At 38.3% G+C, this 24,609-nt stretch overlaps 1 protein-coding gene and 1 long non-coding RNA gene across 2 annotated transcripts; one reads left to right on the top strand and one right to left on the bottom strand.

Annotated features, from left to right (window-relative positions):
• Positions 1-749: 749 nt before the first annotated feature.
• Positions 750-4,765, bottom strand: LOC128224894 (uncharacterized). The gene is made up of 4 exons (XR_008259569.1): positions 4,675-4,765; positions 1,914-2,047; positions 1,232-1,335; positions 750-954 (listed from the first exon to the last, which is right to left on the bottom strand). It is a non-coding gene; the product is annotated as an uncharacterized LOC128224894 (long non-coding RNA).
• Positions 4,766-6,498: 1,733 nt separating this feature from the next.
• On the top strand, positions 6,499-15,022 carry LOC128222859 (multifunctional methyltransferase subunit TRM112-like protein). Its single transcript, XM_052932010.1, has 4 exons — positions 6,499-6,825; positions 12,084-12,185; positions 12,447-12,539; positions 13,119-15,022. The coding sequence occupies exons 1-4, from the start codon at positions 6,748-6,750 to the stop codon at positions 13,218-13,220; spliced, it is 375 nt and encodes a 124-aa protein (XP_052787970.1). The 5' UTR covers positions 6,499-6,747; the 3' UTR covers positions 13,221-15,022.
• Positions 15,023-24,609: the final 9,587 nt, after the last annotated feature.

Raw genomic sequence — 24,609 nt, 5'->3', positions numbered from 1 at the left:
ATTCGAAACCACCTTCTAAGGGCTAGAAAGAACATGGACCAGTCGCCTAATGATCTGGAGAATGTAGAAACATATGCTAGAAAGAAACTGGAAATGAAATTTGTCAAACAAAGGACAATATATCAATAATAACAAATTTACAAAGCAAATGATAGAATGGAAGGTATAAATAAAAGGTTACAGCTTTGACAGGAATTTTATGTTGATGTCGGTAGTAATCATGTTGGCAGTGAAAATTAGTTTTCCTACCAATTATGTAATGTACTATCTGCATTGATGATTCACCAGACAAGAAACTGTGAAGCTCGATGAAGTGGATGAAGAGGAAAATAACAACAAAGGAATGGAATTAAAGAATATAATTCAAATAGAAGTATTCACACTAGCTTCGTTGTTCAGATGTCCTTGCTACCTTACATGTATGGTATCGTAATCAGACTACTGAGAAATAGCAGCCATCATTTCATTTCACATACATGATACATATTTCTCTTGAATTGTTATGTTTTTGTTTAATAAAGTTAAAATTTCAGAAGCATCAGAAATTCATGTTTCTGATACAAACATAGCAAATGAAGTATCTGCTACATAAGTATGGAAATAAGGTGACCCGGATGGACATTTAACTTGACTATAAAAAAATCCCTAGTTTAAATCCAGATTCTGTTAATATTTCCATTGTCTTTATTTTTCAGAGGTTTTAATCCATACTGACATAGCAATTCAAATTAAAAAGATAAATGTTATAATTGATACTTTTATTGGAACATATTTTTACATATATATGCATATATATATAAATCATTCTTCAGGTTTATTGATTTTCTTTAGGAATTAAATCATGCAGAAAGAGTCTTTTTTATTTCAAAGTATTTCACACAAATAATCAAGTGTTTCTAATGTTCTTTCAGGAGCTATAGCCATGCCCTGGAAGTCCTGATGCTTTCTGGTATCCTGAAACACAAACAAAAGAAGATATAAAGAAAAATACTACAAATTTCCATTAGTTTGGCAGTTTTGGTCCATTCATGTATACTTGAGTATATACTGTCCATTTTGGTTGTTTTTGCATTGCGACATGTAAAATAAAATCTCAATGAGATTTATGTCTAATTTGTTGATGAAAATGTTCTTGAAAAGCACTGTAATTTCTCTATCAAAAAACATTTTTGCTAATTTTTGTTCAAAACTAAATTTTTAATATATATATGCCAATCATGATGTACAATACCTGACTGAAACTATTTTCTGTAATTCAGAAAGTCAACGTCTGCAACTTGCCAATGGCAATGTGCTCTTATCTGACAATATCATCCGTGAGTTGGAACACACATTCTGTAAATATAGAGCAGAACATGACTTGCATGTGGCTATATTTCATGCTTGGAAGATAACAACTTTTGTAACTGATCACTTCAAGGTTATTATGCTCATTTATTTTTTGACTGACACTCTTTAAAATGCAAACATTTCTTTCACAAATACATGGATGAATAGTATAAACCTTTGGCCATACTGTAGACGAATGAGCCATTACAGAATGCGATAAGGGCCCTGAATGATTACACATTAATGACTAAGGAAGCACTCAAAAGACATGTCAAAAGTCAAATGAAATGTCAATAATTATTAAAGCTAGTAATATTAATTTTGATAATAGAATCTTTATGGAACATAAATAAAGAAAAAGTTAATGATGCATTAAGGTATTATCAAACAATCAGGTCTTTTTAAAAAGCCAATTGCAATGCTTTAAGGATGAGAGCCATGGTTGCTATAGAAACATGAGAATAGTTAAAGTATTAATCTTCAAAAATTGTAACAATTATCTCCAACGCCCAAAGTTGCACAATGTCACTTGCACATCTGCATACTATTTTTTCAAACAGCAACCTAGCAGCCATTTAACATACCTGAGTAAACTAGTTTCTGCACTGCTGAGTCTCCAACTATTTCCCAATACTCAGAACATGACATTGTTGGTGACATCATGAAGTATGATATTGTATAACATCTAGCCATTTCTCATTACTAGGAACTGTACAATCTGTAATAAAATCAAGTAAATCAAATATTGCACTTAAATATATCACCATTCAGAACATAAAAGTAAGAAAAATACAGAAAAATAGTATTATTGACCGGCTAATGATCATCACTCAGAACGTAAAATTCATAAATAACAAAAAAACATTATTAATGACTGTCTTTTGTTTATAACTCAGAAAGTTAAAGTAAAAAACGACAAAAACTAGTAATATTGACTGGCTAATGATCATCACTCAGAACGTAAAAGTCAAAAACGACAAAAAATAGTAATATCGACTGGCTAATGATCATCACTCAGAACGTAAAAGTCAAAAACGACAAAAAATAGTAATATCGACTGGCTAATGATCATCACTCAGAACGTAAAAGTCAAAAATGACAAAAAATAGTAATATCGACTGGCCAATGATCATCACTCAGAACGTAAAAGTCAAAAACGACAAAAAATAGTAATATTGACCAGCTATTGATCATCACTCAGAACGTAAAAGAAGGAAACGACAGAAAAATAGTAATATCGACTGGCTATTGATCATCACTCAGAACGTAAAAGAAGGAAACGACAGAAAAATAGTAATATCGACTGGCTATTGATCATCACTCAGAACGAAAAAGTAGGAAAAGACAGAAAAATAGTAATATTGACCGGCTATTGATCATCACTCAGAACGAGAAAGTCAAAAACGACAAAAAATAGTACTATTAACCGGCTATTGATCATCACTCAGAATGTAAAAGTCAAAAACGACAAAAAATAGTAATATCGACCGGCTATTGATCATCACTCAGAACGTAAAAGAAGGAAACGACAGAAAAATAGTAATATCGACTGGCTATTGATCATCACTCAGAACGTAAAAGTCAAAAACAACAAAAAATAGTAATATTAACCAGCTATTGATCGTCATTCAGAAAGTTAAAAGTCAAAAACGACAAAAAATAGTAATATTAACTGGCTAATGATCATCACTCAGAACGAGAAAGTCAAAAACGACAAAAAATAGTACTATTAACCAGCTATTGATCATCACTCAGAATGTAAAAGTCAAAAACGACAAAAAATAGTAATATCGACCGGCTATTGATCATCACTCAGAACGTAAAATTAGGAAAAGACAGAAAAATAGTAATATTGACCGGCTATTGATCATCACTCAGAACGTAAAAGAAGGAAACGACAGAAAAATAGTAATATCGACTGGCTATTGATCATCACTCAGAACGTAAAAGTCAAAAACGACAAAAAATAGTAATATCGACTGGCTATTGATCATCACTCAGAACGTAAAGAAGGAAAAGACAGAAAAATAGTAATATTAACTGGCTGTTGATCATCACTCAGAACGTAAAAGAAGGAAACGACAGAAAAATAGTAATATTAACCAGCTATTGATTATCATTCAGAATGTTTAAGTCAAAAACGACAAAAAAATAGTAATATTAACTGGCTAATGATCATCACTCAGAACGAGAAAGTCAAAAACGACAAAAAATAGTAATATTAACCAGCTATTGATCATCACTCAGAATGTAAAAGTCAAAAACAACAAAAAATAGTAATATCGACCGGCTATTGATCATCACTTAGAACGTAAAAGTAGGAAAAGACAGAAAAATAGTAATATCGACCGGCTATTGATCATCACTCAGAACGTAAAAGAAGGAAACGACAGAAAAATAGTAATATCGACTGGCTATTGATCATCACTCAGAATGTAAAAGAAGGAAACGACAGAAAAATAGTAATATCGACTGGCTAATGATCATCACTCAGAACGAGAAAGTCAAAAACGACAAAAAATAGTAATATTAACCGGCTATTGATCATCACTCAGAATGTAAAAGTCAAAAACGACAAAAAATAGTAATATCGACCGGCTATTGATCATCACACAGAACGTAAAAGTAGGAAAAGACAGAAAAATAGTAATATCGACCGGCTATTGATCATCACTCAGAACGTAAAAGAAGGAAACGACAGAAAAATAGTAATATCGACTGGCTATTGATCATCACTCAGAACGTAAAAAAAGGGAACGACAGAAAAATAGTAATATCGACTGGCTATTGATCATCACTCAGAACGTAAAAGAAGGAAACGACAGAAAAATAGTAATATCGACTGGCTATTGATCATCACTCAGAACGTAAAAGAAGGAAACGACAGAAAAATAGTAATATCGACTGCTATTGATCATCACTCAGAACGTAAAAGAAGGAAACGACAGAAAAATAGTAATATTAACTAGCTATTGATCATCACTCAGAACGTAAAAGAAGGAAACGACAGACAAATAGTAATATTAACTGGCTATTGATCATCACTTAGAACGTAAAAGTAGGAAAAGACAGAAAAATAGTGATATCCACTATCCACTCAGAACGTAAAAGTCACTAACGACAAAAAAATACAATTATTGACTAGCGATTGATCATCACTTAGACTGTAGACAAAAAATAGTATAACAGGTGGTAAATTGACTTTTGATCATCACTCAGAACTAGAAAGTAGCTACAGTATTTAATTTAAAAGTCTAGTAATTTCCAATACTTGGTAACCTTGCTGACAAGTTAAAAAACAAAATATGTAATCCAGTTACTCAGTATCTTATTTGTTAAACTTACCTGGTACATAAAAGATTTTCTTGCACATCCAAGGAATGAAAAGAAACATTTTTCGTACATGTTTAGATTTATGGTGGCAGACAACAATTTTCATTGTATTTCCATCTGTATGATCTTTGCTTGTGTCGATTCGGTATTGGTATGATCTTTAGCGCTAACCCAGACATATTGGCTGCGGGTCCCTAGACTTACCGAAATACGATTATTTACCGAAAGACGGATAAAATTACCGAAAGACGCATGAAAGTTACCGAAAGACGCCTTCTAATGCATTCATTTTTATATAATCTTGTATATATAATGATTATACGCATTGTAGCCAAAAATTATAAAAAAATATTTAAAAATAATGAATTTATTGACAAAAGAATTTCCCTTTTTTAGTCAAAAAGAGTTATCTCCCGTCGTCAACCGAAATACGATTTATGGATATGGTTTAACTGGTGTAAACATGATAGAAATTTACCGAAAGACGCTTGCTATTGTATCTATTTTTAATATTCATATATATTTGATGATTTTACACATTGTAGCCAAAAATTATAAAATAATATCTAGAAATAATGAGTTTTTTGACAAAATAATTTCCTTTATTTAGCCAATAAGAGTATTCTCCTGTTCTCATGCGTAGACGGAATTTTTGGTCTTGAATGTCGCAACAATTAGAACAATGTATGCATTGATCACTACTACAGTCAACAGCACATATATCACAAGGAAACTCATCCATCATTAATGATTTCAGAGTGTAAAGTTCTATTAATTTGGACTTTTTTAATACATACAGCAATAACTTACCTTTTTACTCGCGATTGTTATTTATGAATCTTCAAATGAAGCCGTCAATTTGTGTGAAAATCACCCGCAATTATAAATGTACACGTAATGCGGTCCGTTAATGCGTAATTATTATGGTATTTACTCAACACGTGTCACAGAGCCGAAAAGGGTTTACCCAAATTAACACACTTTCAATAATACCAACTGTCCCCCCAAAAACGTGCCGCTACTTTGTGGGGTGTCATATACCGGGTGATAATTATGTTGTTTTAAACATCGCATGATTTTGTGTATTTGGTGTGGTCTGGTTATTATTGTCCATAAGTAAGCTAATTTATCTGAAGATGAGAACTTCGCTGTTTAAAAACTTCTTTTTTTTCAATTTTCATATAAACAATAATTAAAATTTGAAAGCCCTGAACTATACTGTAGATCTAAGTTAGTTTAAAAGAAAATGATTTTAGCGACATTCTCGACCTATTTCAAAGGCAATGTTTCAAGTATATTCCAAAATACTTTCAAATGCTGTTTATTGATCTAACATTTCCATAAGAATATAAATGCTATTATTTGAATCCAAATTCATAATCATTTTCATAATACAACAACTAATAAGTGATTTTTACCTGCGTTAAATCGTCTTTCGGTTGGCGAAGGGAGACAACTATTTCACTGACATATTGTCTCTATTCAATTGAACAATAAGTAAATATTTTCATGAACTTTTTCATTTTTATAAGTGTGTTTTAGTTATATTAATATTATGAGATCATCATTAATTGGAATAATTGATTATTTTGGAAACTTTTATCTGTCTTTCGGTTGGCGAGTCGGCACGCGGAATTCGATCTCGAACACTGAAATTTCAACTGCCTATTACATCATTATATTTTAATATTTTTCTCTAAAATTTGGTTTGGTAATGTATTTGTATAATATTAATATAAAAACAATAAAATAAATGCATTAGAAGGCGTCTTTCGGTAACTTTCATGCGTCTTTCGGTAATTTTATCCGTATTTCGGTAAGTCTAGGGACCGATTGGCTGCTATACAAAAGTGGAATCATCTAAACGACATTGTTTAACTTGCGAATCAGAAACAAGATCAATTATGATTTAGTATTTCATCAAAAGGAGGCGGGATAAAAATATTTATATAATTTTTATACTCTAGAGAATGAAGCCTACAATCAAACAAATACCCTTATAATATTTTTACTTTTTCATTCATTTATGTGCTGTAAAATTGATCAGTTGTCAAAAGATCAACATCGGTTCAGCGATCTACCAAGATGAAGCTTTTAACACACAATATGCTAACCTCAAACATAATCAAGGGAGTCTCAAAAGGATTTCCTTTAAAAATCGTCGTAAGTAAATATACAGAATGAAGATTTTCAGATTTCCTTCGCATTTGTAATATAATTTCGCGATACACATGTTTATACCACAGGCGACATTTGCGTTGATATGACCCACCCTATGTCCACACCCCCTTCTTAAAGAAATCTTCTATATTTTCAACACCAAAACTATTTGGAACATGATCATATATCATAAAACCCTGAATATGAATAAAAAATTTCCACCGTAATTCACCTAAGAGTTTGGACACCTTAAATTAATTATTTTTTTCGCTGTCCGAATTCATAGGAAATTACCATTTTTACATATTATTTACATGTTTGTTTAACCTGCCTTTTTTCTTCATGTTTGCATTTTACCACTTATTAATTTATCCGTAGCAATCAATAGTCATAAACTTATTTATTACGCCTATAAGTGTAATTCCTTCATCAAGTTAATAAAAACACCATTTAATACATGCATTAAACTAAATAAACACATTCTATCGGCTTCAGATCAAAGAGTCACACTGTGTGACGTCACATAATAGTGTTTTAGCTAAAGCGGAATGGAAGGGCAGCCCTGCCCTTTTTTTACCCCGCCCCATTGCCACTTTTTACACGCCCTGTCATATTTTTCTCGCCCTCTTGCGCTCTTCTGGCCATTCAGATCGTTGTTTATCACAAAGTTACGCCCTAAAAGTATTTCATTGGTCAATGTCGCCGTTTCCTAATCTGTCACAGATCAGTGCGTGCTAAGGCACACGACCGTCATCACCGCGGGTCGGATTAACAGTAATTCATGCTTATAATCAGAGTGCTAATTGCTGTTCATTATGACACATTATTCCTTGTCTGAGACATCGAAGTTGTACCTCTAAATGTTGATCTTTGATGCCGATGTTGTTACAGTTTTAATTTATTTAGCCATTAATAATCGGTAATCTCCTAATCACATAATTGGGACGTCTATCATCCAATTATCGAAACGTCCCATGTTAACCAATCAGAGAAGACACTGGTCAAATTATTAAAAGTTTGTTAAATTGCGATAAAAAAAGCGAATAATTGATGAAAAATGTTGTCAAGCATTAGTAAACAATTGATACTTGCAGTGTAAAAACAAGGCACACTTTTTAGAACACTGTTTCGTTTGAAGCAGACGGTCATTGAAAAACAGACGGTGGCGCTAAGAAAATCAAATACTCAAAACTTCATGACCAATATTTGATAGTTTTTGTGTTGAATGTTCATAAGGAAAATTTATTTTGTTATCTCAAAAAAACTTTTTTATTTGCTTTATATAGCGTTTACAGTATTTTCCTCATTTGTACGATGTTTAAAAGTAGAAGATTCGGCGAGTCACCGCCATTTTGTCATAACATTTTTCAGTTTATTTCTCGATTTTCTAGTTCTATTATTAAGTGTTAGTGAGTTTTTCATCAAGGATAGAGATTTTAAATGTCATTTTGTTTTAAAATGTCAGCATATTGTAATTTATTTAACCATAGACAAGTAAACAACAGCAAAGCTGAATGTGACATTCGTTCCCTATCCTGATGTACCAAAACAAGTTTCGCCCCCTGCACTTAAATGTTTTTAACAGCTCATATATAAGGCCATTCTGATTGTTTCAAATGGTATTTTTTTTCATAAATGTCTTTGTTTTTATTTTAGACGCTTTTTGGAGGTAAACTTTACATTGCAAAAGTACACTTTTGATAGGCCAAAAAAGAACACTTTTTTAACATTCCATCTAGTAAAAGCAATCAAAGTAAATGTGAATTTAAAGTTTTGTGGCATGGCACAATATTTATCTCAGGTTTTACAATAAGTATCTCTTCTCCTTAAAGTCTCCCCACTTCTCCCTAAAATTGAGTGGTGGGAGAAGTGACTTCTCCCCAAAAAATCAGCCTTGTGACTGTGAGAGCCTTTGACAGGTGACAACAACCGGAGATGTTAAAGAAAGTGTCTGAAGTGAAAATGAACAAGAAAGAAGAATTAAGAGTATTCTGTAGGGATATTTCTACAATGTGTGCATGAACATGCATGTACTTTAATAAGGTACATGGTCGTTCTACAACAATACAAAGCTAATATTGTGCGCATTGTTTTCCCATTTAAGAAAGCACCATGCCCCTATTTTGGCCCACCCTGTCCTTTTTTGGCCCACCCTGCCCTTTTAAATTCCTGGCTAAAACACTACATAACTTACAGTTATACCCACGAGGATCTCGTGGAGAGCATGGACATTGCTATGCACTTATGCAGTAAAAATGTATAACTGTACGATTATTGCTTCATACAGTCTATAAGTGTGGTACAAGTTTGAAAGTTTATTGGCAGATCGTTTTACAAACATGTCATGTCTATGTTTTCTTAATCCCTTGATTGCCCTTGTTGTTTCTTTAATCCTCCAATAAATATATCACACTTCCTTTTTCTGCAGGCAATAAATCGTTTAGGATGGGTAGTAACTAATTAACTTGTCACAGTGGTGTATACATACGGTTAGGTAATCTAGCCAGGCATTGTAAAGATAAAAATCAATAATCTTCGTCTGTAAAAATTGGTAACTGTGAAGGTTATGATTGATGTCCTTTGGGTGTCCGAAAATTAGGTACGCAAAATAAATTATTTTGGAAAATAATTATGGGTGTCCGAATATTTAGAGTGTCCGAACTCTTAGGTGAATTACGGTTATTAATATTCTAATTAAAAGTTGACATGTTAGGAGCCTCGTACGGATGCTGGTGTTTCCGTATAGCCACAATAATGCACGTTTAGAGAATTTATTTTAACATTTGGATATTCATTTTGTTCCCTAAACGCCACAAGTCGATTGACCCATACCAATGTAAAATAAATTCTTCAATTGTAACTCCACAATACTTAACAATTCACTGTCAAATAAAAAACACCAAAGTTACACATAACTTATTTTTAGTCAATATATTTCTCTTATAACACATTTCATGCAACACTAATTCAGATCGACTTCTGTCAACAAAGCATCGCTATTTTAGCACTATCTAGCAGGTGCCCGTTATCTTTCCACTCAATATAATTAGCGCTGGGATCTGTCATTCTTGGCTAGGAAATTAATAAGTGGTATATGGACTCACATAGTCGCCAAATAAAAAATCGTCAAAGACTCTAAAGTGGCTGTTTATATGGACTAGTTTTCGTAAAGCTTGTTAACTAACTTATTTTTAGCTCCACTGGCCGAAGGCCATGGAGCTTATGTCGTCACAGATTGTCCGTCGTGAGTGCGTGCGTGCGTGCGTGCGTAAACTTTTACTTTAAATGACATCTCCTCTGAAACTGATAAGCGGATTTTGACAAAACTTCACAGGAATGTTCCTTTGGTGGTCCTTTACCAAAATTGCTCAAATGGTTCCGGTCCATTGCACAATATGGCCGCCAGAGCTAAAAATAGCAAAATCTTTAAACGACATCTCCTCTGAAACGGTTCGGCAGATTTTGATAAAACTTGACAGTAATGTTCCTTGGGTGGTCCTTTATTAAAATTGCTCAAATGGTTCTGGTCCATTGCACAATATGGCCGCCACAGCTAAAAATAGCAAAATCTTTAAACGACATCTCCTCTGAAACGGATAGGCAGATTTTGATGAAACTTGACAGAATTGTTCCTTGGATGGTCCTTAACCAAAATTGCTCAAATGGTTCCGGTCCGCTGCACAACATGGCTGCCAGGGCAAAAAAATAGAAAAACCTTTAAAGAACATCTTCTCAGAAACCGATGATCAGATTTTGATGAAACTTAACAGAAATGTTCCTTGGATGGTCCTTTACCAAAATTGCTCAAATGGTTCCGGTCCATTACACAATATGGCCGCCAGAGCTAAAAATAGCAAAATCTTTAAACGACATCTCCTCTGAAACGGTTCGGCAGATTTTGATGAAACTTGACAGTAATGTTCCTTGGGTGGTCCTTTATTAAAATTGCTCAAATGGTTCTGGTCCATTGCACAATATGGCCGCCACAGCTAAAAATAACAAAATCTTTAAACGACATCTCCTCTGAAACGGATAGGCAGATTTTGATGAAACTTGACAGAATTGTTTCTTGGGTGGTCCTTAACCAAAATTGCTCAAATGGTTCCGGTCCGCTGCACAACATGGCTGCCAGGGCAAAAAAATAGAAAAACCTTTAAAGAACATCTTCTCAGAAACCGATGATCAGATTTTGATGAAACTTAACAGAAATGTTCCTTGGATGGTCATTAACCAAAATTTGTTAAATGGTTCCAGTCCACTGCACACCATGGCTGCCAGAGCTAAAAAAATAAAAAAAACTTTATACGACTTGTCGTCGAAACCGATGACGTTTTTTCGATAAAACTTGACAGAAATGTTTGTTTGGTGCTCCTTTACTCAAATTGCCCAAATCATTTCGGTCCACTGCACAACATGGCAGCCAGAGCTATTAAAGTAAAAAATTTTTTAAAATAACTTCTCCTCAAAAATTGATGATTGTATTTCTATGAAACTTGACGAAAATGTTCGTTAGGTGGTCTTTGCTTGAACCTTTTGGCCAGTGGAGCACAGGCACTGATGTGCCTCTTGTTTAACCAATTGTTTCCTAACAACTTGCATTCAACGAGAACGATTAATGTAAAGTTGTTATAACTTATTCCACAATTGTTATGAAATAGATGGCTCCCAAATAGATCAGTATTATCTAAATTGCTTATTTAATCAAGGAAAATTAATTTTTGTGTTTGATATGGGGTTTTTTCTGAAAAAGAACAGTTGCAGACCGTAATTTATATATTGCCAAAAACATGTGTGCCAAGGCTACATTTTCCTTTAAATTCAAGGCCGTGATTTTATTGAATTTTTGCCTCTGTCTTTCAAATTAGGATTAATTTCTGACTTTTGGAAAATACAAACTCATGCCAAAATAGCTGATATAATAGCAAATTTGACTTTTTTATGCATACAGTCACATGATACACACTATACTGTATGAGAGATGGCCTTGTAAAGATCTTGTTTTTTATTCAAGAAACTGTGACTTACAAAAATTTTGGGAAATAGACACTTTTCATTAAGAGAACTGCACCACTGCAAAATGTGCAAGGAAAAGTGTGCATTATGTTTTGATTATTTTATTTTATATGTAACTAGTTAAAAATCATGTATTTTTACAATTACGGTATTATTTTTTGATGTTATTACTTTTAATATAATATTATACTAAATAATGGTAAACTAGTTAACATTATTATAAAAATCATCTTGCTTGTTATTTGTAGGCATCAAAGGTGGAAGAGAAGGAGGTTGACTTTGTTCCAGAGTTCACAGCCAGAATGATTCCTAAAATTGATTGGCCAGCATTAAGACAAGCAGCTGCAGATGTATGTTATATTAGGCTAGTTACATACATCTAATCATGTAAAGTAGTTTAAATTTATTGATAGATGGCTTACACTATTTAACTTTTTAAACGAAAGTGTCTAATATAAGTGTATACGGTAGAAATATATATATATATATATTCAATAAAAAAACATTGTTTAATTAATGGAGGGTAATGATAAAGCAAATAAAAAAATCCTATTTAGGCAAAAAAAATGAAATAGTTACAACATTGTTGAAGAAAAGCTTTTCAATTTTAGCTTGGAAAGCCAGACAACCTACCAGAGAATGTAGTGGAAAAATATGAGGAAAACGAAGAGTTCTTGAAGAAAACCCACCATGTACTAATGGAGGTAATTTAGAATAATTGTAATTTTACTTATAGGTTACCTAACTAATAAATGATAATGTGGGTACTAATCATTCCCCTGTGAACTCCAGTTATCCCCGGACCATGAGACCACACAATTGTGTTATGTAATGTCAACAAGAGTGATAAATATAATGTTGTAGTAGCTTGCTTCATAGTCGTTGTAAAGGAAATAAGTTAAAATTAAATAAATGAACACAAATGGAAATTACGAGAATTATTTTAAAGTAGAAGATTGTAACTGTTTGTTGTTGTTTTTTGACGTTTTAAGATTATATTTTCATCAGTCAAGGTTCAAGGATTTGGTCATTTTGGAAGAAGAAAAAAAATGTTTATACTGATAAGCCAGTATGAGTAGAAGAGATAATATATCTCTTCTACTCATACTGGCTTATCAGTATAAACATTTGTTAATTATTCATACGCGTATACGGTTAATATTTACCAAAATAGGAAAACTTATGATGTGTATATATGTTTGAAGTAACCAAGATGCAGGTTGAATAGTTCAATACAAGATAAACCATAAACATGATCTTTTACTTTGATCAACTATTTTCAGTTAGAGGTTTTGGAAGGTGAGCTTATTTGTCCAGAGACGGGGAGGAAGTTCCCTGTATCCAACGGCATCCCGAATATGCTGTTACGGGAGGACGAAGTGTGACATGGTTGTTTTGACTGCGTCTTGATAAAGGGATTGGTTTCACCTTGCTAGGAAGCTGTGCTCTTCTTTCTTATGTGGTGATGTACAATGATAAACAGACACTCTGCTGGAATTAGCAGTTAGGATTGACATAGACAAAGTTAAAAAAAGATCTTGAAAAAAAAAAAGCCTCAGTGAACATGTGGTTGAAATTAGCTTAAACCCAAAAGCTCATTCAGTACTAGTGTTGCTAATCTGGTGCATTCAGGATTGGAATTTTAAATGTGCCAAACATAAACAAGAATTATTTTTAGTATTGAAAGAGTATTAAAATAAGTTACTTAGTGTTCAACATCTATTGGCAGTGTCATTGTTACGTTGCAGTTATTGCAGGTCCATTTACACTTAGTACAGTTTGTGTCAGATAGCAAAACAATGATATGAATCCGATATTTGTTCGCACTGCTGCACATGTTTGTATTTTTTTGGAACTTTTGGACAAAATGTTTGTTCTTTTGAAGAATTCATTGATATACACAGGTGTATTCTTTTTAAGAACCTGACTTACTGTTATAACTACTGTTGTACCTGATTTTAATGATTTTGAATAGATTGTTATGATGAATACTATTAAAAGATTTATTAATTATGTTCAACATGTGCATATACTTGCTCATGTTAATTTCATTACTGTTTTATTTCATGCTTTGTGGTGTTCTGTTTAAAACTATTAAATGGTGGTTTATAACATGATAAACTCACTGTTACTGTGAAATTATCAAAATATAAGTTCCTGGTTTCTGAACTTTAGCCTGTTTTACTGTGAAAAAATGAATGTAAACACACAGTTCTGGGAACAATACCCAGTATCATAATTTTGGTTATGACATCTTCAGTGTAAAATTTGTTGCTTTTTTTTCAAATATGTGTCAATTAAACATTTATCTAAATGATGAACAAGCATGAAATAAAAAGGTATAATTGCTCATTTAGTTTCTGTGTATGGTTGAAATATATTTTACCTTGTAAACAGAACTAAACATTTGGTGCCCACACACTGAAAGTCTTAAACTGAAACAATTATCCTGTATATATTTCTATTAGAATTGGGATAAAAATTACCCTCATTCATTTCACACATTAACAGTTTCATCTTCTTGTATTTGTATATTATACAATTAAAGATGGTTAAACATGCATATATGTTATCAACAAACGCAAAATTAAAAGTATTAATTCAAAGGAATGAACTTTCTTTAATTGTTATGAAATTTCTTTATATGTTGTTGTGCAAAATATCAATACCATTACTCTGGTTGAAATTAAAACAAGCCGAAAAGCCTGCATTAGTAAAAAGCGCCCAAGGTTTTGCTCAATTCTGGATTTATATAGCAGTAGGGGTTTAGTTTGGTGTTGAAAAGGGACAGATATTGCACATTGTGTTCGACTGTGAAGAACTACCATATATACAGTTGTACTGCTCTATAAATTTGGAAAAAAATGGTTAGAAAGGATTGAAAAGGTTTCAATTGCCAGATGTATTAAGTTAATATGTTTTTCTAATGACATAAGCTTTTAAACAAAACGAGAGAAATATTTGATTATCTAAAGCATTCAATTCTAAAAAGGAAGAAGGGAGCACATGCTGGTATTCGAGAGAGTGTAGGGGTTCAACCCCATAAACAGCCAAGTGCTACACCCTCCTTAACCCTTTAGCTAAAACCCTATAGCAGAGATGTTTTAAAACAAGAGCTGTTGTAGGACAGCATGCTCGACTAAACACTGTTTTGTCTTAGAAATTACTACAATAAAGATGTAATATGTGTCTGTCAAAAGCAATAAAATGTCAAATTAAAAAGTTAACAAAATGCTGCATTATGACGAAACCAGATTGTCAATGATTGACAGAAGAACCTAGGCCTTCTTTGTGAGATTCAGTCTCAACTGGGTTTTTTTCTGTTTTTAGTAACAGTGACCTTAACCTTGCCCCTAGGGCCTCCTTGAACCCTTAATTTAAAACCCTACAGCAGGGCTGTTTTTAAAAAAATAATGCCAAGCTGGGGCTTGGCTATCCAGGTCAATTTTTGAAAATCATATACCTTGGCAGCTTGTTAATGGGTTATTCTACATCTTGCAGACGTCTAAGTAATTAGAAATTCTGTATCGAACGTAAATCGATCAGACTGAATGAATTTCTCAACATACTTGCATTGATCTCAAAACCGAAATTTCCAGATCTGTGGAGAATTCACAGCCGTGTATGTAAATATTGCTTTAATACATAACCTCTGTTCAAGGTTAGAAATAGGTACATTTACATTGAAATCAACATTGTTGATCAATAAAAGCTTTTTAATTCCTTACTGTCAGAGTGTTTCTCTAGTAAAGCTAAACTCGTCCGCACTGGAAGTTTTGTAAATATTTACGACACCCACAACCTCAGTTATTGTTTAATGTTTTATACCTCCTTGTAAACGACATTTCTTAATAACTAGAAAATGGTGTAAATGAATAGTTATAATTTATCCAAAAGATAATTTAAACTATTAAATGGTTTACTTAAGCTCTGCCTACTTGTAATGTTTCTAATATGGCAATGAATATATAGACTAAAATGCAAAAAACACTTGAACCTAGTACAAATTCATATATACTTCTCATATAAAATCTCATGATAAGTAGACTATTTTTCTTGAAGGTTATATTTATTTTTACATGTCCCAATTTCGTTTGAACATTTTTAAATTAAAGAAAGAAAATTGAAAGACAACTTAAAAGAAGACCATTGGAGATGGACATTAATAACCAATACAACAGTATGGAACATTTCCATTTATTGAAAAGAAAATACAATAATGCTAAAAACACTTGTAATGATAAGAAATATTGTATTGCAATTAAAATAAAAACATCAAGGAATATAACAGTTACAAGTTTAAATAATACATGTACACAGTAGTGAAAAAAGTAAGGCAGTTTACCATAATTTTCATGGTCTAGAAGATAATTTCATAATTGTTCAGAGCTTTACCAACGAATACCGTAGTTGTGACATTGAATGAATTATTTAGAAATGTCGAAAAACCATTGTAAAATAAATCTGTGTGTCAAATAATGTAACTAAATTTTGTTGATGATTTAACTTTAAAAAGTTCTTGAAAAATATGATACTGTTTTGGGTATGTTGTCATATATAATTATAAAATTATTCAACATTTATAGTCATGTACAATTACAATGTTATTAAGTACCAGATAAACATAGCCATTGAAATGAAGGAGCTGGGTTTATTGAGTTGGTTTTAAAATTTCAGAATGTGAATAAAAAGGAATTAATTCCAAAGGCTAAAAGCAGCAACTAATATAACAAGTTTGCTTGAAAGTTGGTACAATATGCCACAGTAATTGATAATGATCAATACTGTTGTGGGCTAGCTCTGGCCCTACGTGTATTACAGTTCTGGCGCGGACTTTAGGCTGACATCCGGGTGATAAGTCACAAACGATAATAACCGTTAAAATATTTATTCAGTTTACTATGTTAACATCAACAAGAAAACATGCATGGTAAAACCGTCGTTTTGAGAAAGGCTAAAATGTTGTTATTGTTTATGACTAAAACAGTTTTATTTCCCTGTCAATCAAATACTAAAACAGTCAGCCATCAAGCGCCTTAAATTGATAAAATGTTAATAAAACTTTAGCAAAATCTTATAAATTACTTAAACGTTGTAAAACGGTTCCACTTATTATTTAACTAATGTTCTTTAATATTTCTTGATTCTTTTATGCTATAATTACTTTAAAAAATGCCGAGATGTTAAACGCAGGCTTCCGCCACGAAAGAAAACTGGAGAACTCCTGAGCAAAAATCTACGCTCCTTATATATGCGTGATGCAGACTACTGCATCGACTCGTAGATCGACACCAAAAAAGCGCATCGACTACAGCTGATCGATCTAGAAAAATGCGATCGATCGCCTAAAATTGAATCGACTAGTAAAACTTTGATCGGTCTAAAAATAGAACCGCTGAAAATATGGCGATTAAGATAGTTATGCTAGAATATACATTTTCGCCTTAAGTTTTCAGCGCTAAAGCAAAGCAAAATAACAATACAAGGTAAAATTATCAACCTCTAGAGTTTAAACTTCGCGGTTATAGCAACCTTGGTAAAAGGATGTGACGTAAATGTCAAAAATCAATGAAACAAGATGGCTGACTGACTATGATATTGCAATAAGTTGCTATGAAACAGACAAAATTACGTGATATTCCTCATGTTTTAAAAGTAAGAAGCTTATGAAATGAAGTCATATAAGTCTGTTACACAATATAGCTAAGTTGCTTGCATGTTCTAAATCGGAATATACGTTGGATTAGCAGGAAACAGTAAACGAAATGCCGGGTGGGGTAATTCTACAAAGTAAACTCGTGTCTATAATTGGGTTTAAAATTAAGTTACCCCATCACGGACAACAACAAATTTGACATGACAATTGTGAGTACTTTGATAATAACACTTTCTCTTAATATAAATGTACAGTCAGTGTCACAACACCGGGGCACATCATCACCCCTGCCTTTAAAGGGCAAGCTCCTGCTGCCTGTTTAACTTTCAAGCGAGAGTTTTTATAACTATATGGAACTGTAAATTTATAATAATAATAACTGTTCTGTTCATATTGTTAATGCCTTTTTGGCTTTGTCACAACACTCTTTATGGTTTGTTCTTTGCTGACTGGTTTCACAGGGACCATTGTGGACATCTTCCTCTCGATCCGATAGACCTCACCTTTTAGCGCCTCGATGGATGACTGTACGGCTCGTGTGTTCCTGTCCATGCCTGCTATCATGCGGGTTGTGCACGCCTGCATGGTCTCCTCGATGATGCGTGCCAAGGCTTCCTGGGAGGGATCCCCTGCCGTCTTTTTCCGTTCTGGGGAGCCCGCAGGTGGCTGTGCCGCCCTCTTCGTCCCTGGCTTGGGGGTCTGGTCTAGGCCCAGGAAGATCGGGTCCGCCTCATCTAATGGACCAGGCAACAGGAAATCGCTGATCCTTTCATCAAAGAGAGGGGTTGTTGGCGTATGCACTGCCGCCACCCTGGTTTGCGTGGTACCATTGCTCTCCAGTACATCATTTGCTTTCGGGGTCGCTTGTAGAAGCCCTAAGTTGGTTGGCTGCAACATTAAAGGAACAAGCTGCGCCGAGGTACATGGCTGTTGCTCTCCACCAGCCATCGTGAACGTCGGTATATCCGACGCCCCGAAATTGAGAGGGGCATTCCCTCCTTGTATTGGTGAGACATCCCTCATCATTGTGGCGTTGGTCTGCATGGGCCTCATCCTGGCCTGATCATAAGGGTTCATGGCTGGGCTTAGCGGCAGATGAGTGGCCCGCAATGTAGGACGGGGGACCCCTGGGAAGGTGGAGCCGAATGCTGACCCGGTCACGCCCCACGACCCGCTACAGCTGTCAAAGCCCCCCTGTACCTCATTATCAGTGGCCGAGGTCAGCTTATTCATTGGTTGGGCCCAATCATCACCAACAAAGATAGGGTTGTTCGACTGGACTAGAATTTGGTTTATATCACTTGGCCCCTTCTTGTTGACCTCGTCTACATGGCGCTTATATTTGTTAGTATGCTCTACCAGTGTCTTGGAGTCCTGGCACCTAAACCGGCACAGGATACAATAGAATGGTACCCTCTCCACTGGGATGTGTTCCTTTAGAGCGTGGTCCAAGACTTGCCACTTACGGCCTATTTTGTCGCATCGAACACACCTGTACGTCATGCTGCCATTAGAAAATTTTCCGTCCATCTGAAATAAAGCTTGGACTTATGAGTAAATGCAGTATAAGCTGCGGATGAGGTCTGACTGTTTTAGCTTTTTTTTTACCCCTTACCACAAGGACAACCACCCCCTAGGTTCCATTTAAGATTTTGAAATGATTTTACTCCACATTATAATTATGTTAACATAAGTTACGTTTATTGTTCACACAGCAATTTGAAAGGCAGGTCAGAACAACCACATAAAAAGTTTACATTCACTTGCTAATGTTTGTTTGTACCGCAGTTAATATTCAGTTTCACCACTAGGCTATGGAAAACACTACTGGCGTTTTAAAGCCTATTTACTACAGTTATATAGCAATAACAATGATTTGCTTCTTGCTACCCTATGTGCACTGAAATATAACGCAGATGCTTAATTTACGAGGCGACTCCCGATCTCGGGTGATTCACACTCGGTAGGTCGACCCGCTGCAGGTATCACTGGTACAGGACCATCAGCTAGCCGTCTTCGGGCCTCTGCAGCCCATCTTGGTACCGTCCCACCTCGGTACCGCTTCAGCTTATCATGATGGAAGAGGCGCTCTCGACCGCGCTTGTCAAGCTGGATGACGAAGTTGACCGGCGACTGTTTCTTCCTGACCACGCAGGGCCCATCAAACGCCTTCTCGAGCTTCGGGGTCACGCCAACTTTCCGCATCTCCCGGAGACACCACACCAAGTCGCCGACTTTGTACTCAGTTAGCGAGGCACGTGTGTCATACACCTCTTTGTTTCTAGATGCGTATCGACCGAGGTGATTTCGAGCTACCTCGTGTGCTTTGAGCATTCTTGCTCTCAAAGACCTGGCGTAGTCTCCCCTTGAGATAAAGTCATCTTCACCACTTACAGCCTTTGGGAAGACAAGCTCTGCGGGCATGCGCACTTCTCTTCCTATAGTTAGTATGTTGGGCGTGAGCGATGTTGCGCGGCTTGGCGTTGCGCGGTACGCTCCGGCTAGAACACCAAGGTACAGGTCCCAGTCCTCTTGCTCGTCTTTCAGGTACGATTTAATCATTTTGATAAGTGTTCTGTTGAATCTTTCCACTTGACCGTTGCACTGTGGGTGGCGAGGGCTGGTTCGAGTCTTTCGCACGCCCAATTGGTTGCACAGCTCTTTAAAAAGGCTACTCTCGAACGCGGAACCCTGGTCGGTGTGGATGCAGAGTGGTGCACCCCATCTTGACACGATGTCGTTCACAATCTTCTCGGCGCATACATCTGCTGTCTGCCTCGGCACGGCCCACACTTCGACATACTTCGTAAAGTGATCCGCGGCAACGAGGACGTAACGGTTTCCCCTGGGAGTGACCGGAAGTGGACCCATGAAGTCTAGCGCCAGCACGTCCCATGGTGCGCCAACTCCTATATGTCCCATGGGCGCTCTCGCCGTCTTTTTGGGTCGCTTGTCTGCTTCACAGACGTCACAGGAGCCGATATATAGCTTAACGTCCATTTTGACGTTATACCAGTAGAAGGCCTTAAGTAACTTGGCCTTGGTGGCTTTGATACCCATGTGGCCGCCAGTGACTGCGTCGTGGACAAGGCGCATCACATCTTTTCTCAGGCTGTGTGGTACAACTAGCTGAGGCCGTTTATCAGGATTCTGAGACCTAAAGACGACACCGTATTGCAACGTCAGGGTGTCCCAGATCACCCAGTAGTGGCGCGCCTCGGGACTCTGGACATGCATGGCCTCAGATGAGGGTTTCGTACCCTCGATTAGACCGCGATAGACTATCCCGATGCTGCTATCCTGCAGCTGTAGCTCGGCAACTTCGCATGCCTTATACCCGTCAAGCCAGTTGCACAGACCCGACCCTGACCCAGTCGCCTGCAATTGCTCTGCTCCGATTGCTCTCACAATTTCCGAACCTTCAACACTAATAACTGCCTTACTTCCGCCCGCTTCCCCATCCGGTCTGGGATTTAGGTCACTGTTTCTCTTAGGCCCAGCATCTCCAGCACCACCGGCGTCTGGCTGGAAGGCGGAGTCGATCCTCTCAGGTACTTCAGTCTTTTGGGCGGTCACGTCCGAGGGCGCCCAGCACATGAGGTCCGCCCTCCGTTTACATTTCGAGCATGGTCCGCACTTCAGCGGTTCGGATGTGTCGACCGCTGCGCAAGTGCAGTCCCTTGGCGTTGGGCACCTGGAAAGCGCGTCGCAGTGGCCCTGTAGTCGACCTGGTCGGTACTCTATTTCGAAGTTGTAGGAGGCTAGTATCTCCAACCACCTAGCAACCTTGCCGCTGGGCTCTCTTAACTGCAGCAGCCATACCAAAGATTGGTGGTCAGTGCGCACCCGAAACTTCCGCCCAAGAAGGTACTGGCGGAAGTATTGTACGAAATAGACGACAGCCAGCAGCTCCTTTTCTGTGACGCAGTAGTTGCGCTCGGCTTTGTTCAGACCGCGACTGGCGTATGCTATAACGCGTTCACGGCCTTCTTGTATCTGTGCCAGGACGCCGCCTATGCCGACCCCTGAGGCGTCGACGTCCAGGAGAAAGTGTCCCGCGTCGCCCCGGGGGTACCCCATGACCTCAGGGCTTATCAGACACTGCTTCAGCTGGTTAAAAGCCTCCTCGCAGGCGTCGCTCCAGACAAACGGTTTGTCGAGCTTGGTTAGATCTGACAGGGGGGAGGCCATCTTCGCGAAGCCCTTTACGAAGCGTCTGTAATATGACCCCGTCGCTACGAACTGCTTCACATGTTTGGCATTCTCCGGCCGCGGCCAGGCGACGATCTTGGCTATGTTGTGCGGATCGGGCTTGACCCCCTTGCCGGACACAACATGTCCGAGAAAGGTGACCTCAGTCTGGAGTAGCTGGCATTTCTCTGGTTTCAACTTCAGCCCAGCAGTTGAGATGCGGTCCATGACCTCCGACGTCCGCACCATGTGCTCGTCGAAGCTCCGGCCGAACACGATGATGTCATCGATGTACACTAGGCACGTGACCCACTGCAGGCCCTGCAATGCAAGTTCCATCGCGCGCTGAAAAGTCCCACTAGAATTGTTAAGGCCGAATGGCATTCTGACCATTTCGTAATGGCCATACTTACTACAGAAGGCTGTCTTAGGTATATCTTCTTCCTTAACGGGAATCTGAAAATACCCACTGGTCAAGTCGAAGCTACTGAAAAGTGTTGACCCGGCGACTGCGTCGAGGCAGTCCTGTATCCTGGGCAGAGGGAATCCATCAGGCTTGACCAGCTCGTTGACCTTGCGATAGTCTATGCACGGCCTTATGGCGCCTGACTTCTTTCTGACGAGGACAATCGGTGAAGCCCAAGGAGAAGTACTCTTCCTGATGACCCCTTTCTGCAACAGGTCCTCGATAGCCTTTTTCTCCTCGTCGGCGTACGCTAAGGGTACCCTCCTAGGCCGCTGTTTGACAGGCCGGGCGCCACCTGTATCGATCTCGTGTTCTACCAGGTCAGTTAGGCCAATGTCCCACTCATGTCGCGAAAACGCCTGCTGATACTTTACCAGAAAACCAGCTATCACCTCCTGTTGGTACAAATCCCTACCCGTCGCCGCCTTATGGAAAAGCGCACGCAAGTGCTCCGGGATGTCACTTACCTCGGACCGGAAGGCGGGCGTGCTCGCCCGCGCATCCATCGACTTGCTCACCTGTACCCGCCTTACATTGCTCACATTACTGTCCTCGTCAGGCATTTCCTTGTCGGAGAGGACACTTACCACGCGCTCGATGCGCTCAGCATGCGCAATCTCGGCGTCCTGTTTCAGTGTTGCTTCATTATTGAGCGGGTTCAAAACCCTCACCTTACACGTGGTCGCGCCGTTGATATTTACGAGAGTCGGGGCCATCAAGAGCGGGTACCTTTCTTGGAAGGAGTTTGTCGCCTCTACCAAGTAGTTTGCCCTGTCATCGAGGTCGTCTTCTTCTGTTCTCTCCACGTAGACGTCAACCACAGCTTCCGACTGTGCCGGCACGCACACGTCCTCTGCCACTACCACTTTCCTTAACCTTCGTTGTTTTACCCTCCGCAGGCACGGGATCTCCTTACCGTTTAACACTATAACGTTCCTGCTCAACAGCATGTCCGCCGGACCACCGTCGCCCCCTACAAGAACGTCAAACCCGAGCAGCGCCTCGTCTTCGATTTCCGCCACGGCAAGCTCCTTCTCCAGGACGAGGGGACCTAATGTCAACTTAAACATACCCTTACCCCATTCCTTAATTGGAGCCCCACCTGCACCTCGAAGATGAGCAGCCCCTTTTAGGTTAGGCCGCTCCGCGTCACTCATCTGCTCATACACCCGGTGCGATATAATAGTCCTCGTCGCTCCCGTATCCGTGGTAAACGCCACTGGGACTCCGCCCACCTCGCCTTGGATGTATATGCCGTCACCTCGGTCCCTAGGTGCGACCGCACCTAGCTGGACCCTCTCCTCGTTGCCTGCATTCCCAACAAAGTTGTGGCCAGTCGTAAAAACGTCACCCTCTAGTTGGACCCCCCTCTGGCCGCGAGAGATGGTCCCTGCTTGTTTAAAGGAACATTGCTGCTTACCTCTTTCCTGTTATCACCCCGGTAATTCTTTACTTCTCTTTTCTTCGGGCATTCGCGGGCAAAGTGCCCCTGTTCATGGCAGTTGTAGCATTCTACGCTAAGACCCCTCCGCTGCGGTCGATCGCGTTTGGAGGCCTCCTCCAGCTTCTCAATCCTTTGAAGCAAGCGTTCTATCAGCGCGCGCTGGTCGCCTTTAACTGTTTCCGGTCGTTCGTCGGTCCTTTTGGGCACTGCGGTTGACTTTCCGTCGGCCGCCCATCGCACATGCTCACAGTGCACGTGCTCACTTTCATCATCTACTTCCTGTTGCTCGCCGCCACACGCACGCCTTGCTGAGTGACGCCCCCTGTCGCCCCTTGCGCCACTTCTCATCTGGATCCAGTTGACAGTGTGATATACGGCCTCGTCGACATTCCTGGGCTCCTTGCTGAACTCCACGGTGACCCGTGACTCCTGGTCGTAAAGACCGTCGTAAAACCTCCTTAGAAGGTCTTCTTCCCTTGTTCTCCTATCTCTATGTCGGTGCGCTTTGTCGTATAATCTTTTTAACTCGGCCGCAAAGTCTTCAGCGGTCTCACCGTGCTTCTGGTTCCGTCTGTTAAACCTAGCCGCGTATGTCTGTGCCGTTTCTATTACCCGGTACCTACAAGTTAACTCGGTTATTAGAGCATCGTAGTCATAAAGCACGTCTGCAGTCAACTGTGAAAAAACAAACTCACCGGCCTGTCCCTCCATTTTGGGCAGTAAGTTGTCTAAACGCTCCTCGTTGTCCCAGCCATACCTATCTGCAATGGTTTCAAACTTAGATAGCCATACGGCCCAATTCTCCTTTCCTGTAAACGTAGGGAGCTTAACATGTGGCTGGTTGGGGCCTCCGGCCCTTGCTGTCCGCCTAGCTGGGTCGTAATCACGTGCATATTGGCGACGCAGTCCCCCGCCGCTGTAGTCACCTTCGGCGTAGTGTGTTCCATGAGGGACTTGGTCTATGCTCTCATTCTGCTGGACACGAAACGGGCCATACTGTCCACGGTTGTTGTAGTC

This window comes from Mya arenaria, chromosome 17, assembly GCF_026914265.1.
Source record: "Mya arenaria isolate MELC-2E11 chromosome 17, ASM2691426v1".
Taxonomy (NCBI): Eukaryota; Metazoa; Mollusca; class Bivalvia; order Myida; family Myidae; genus Mya; species Mya arenaria.
Note: the sequence above shows the minus strand (reverse complement) of the source record. Positions and strands in the feature narration are given on the sequence as shown.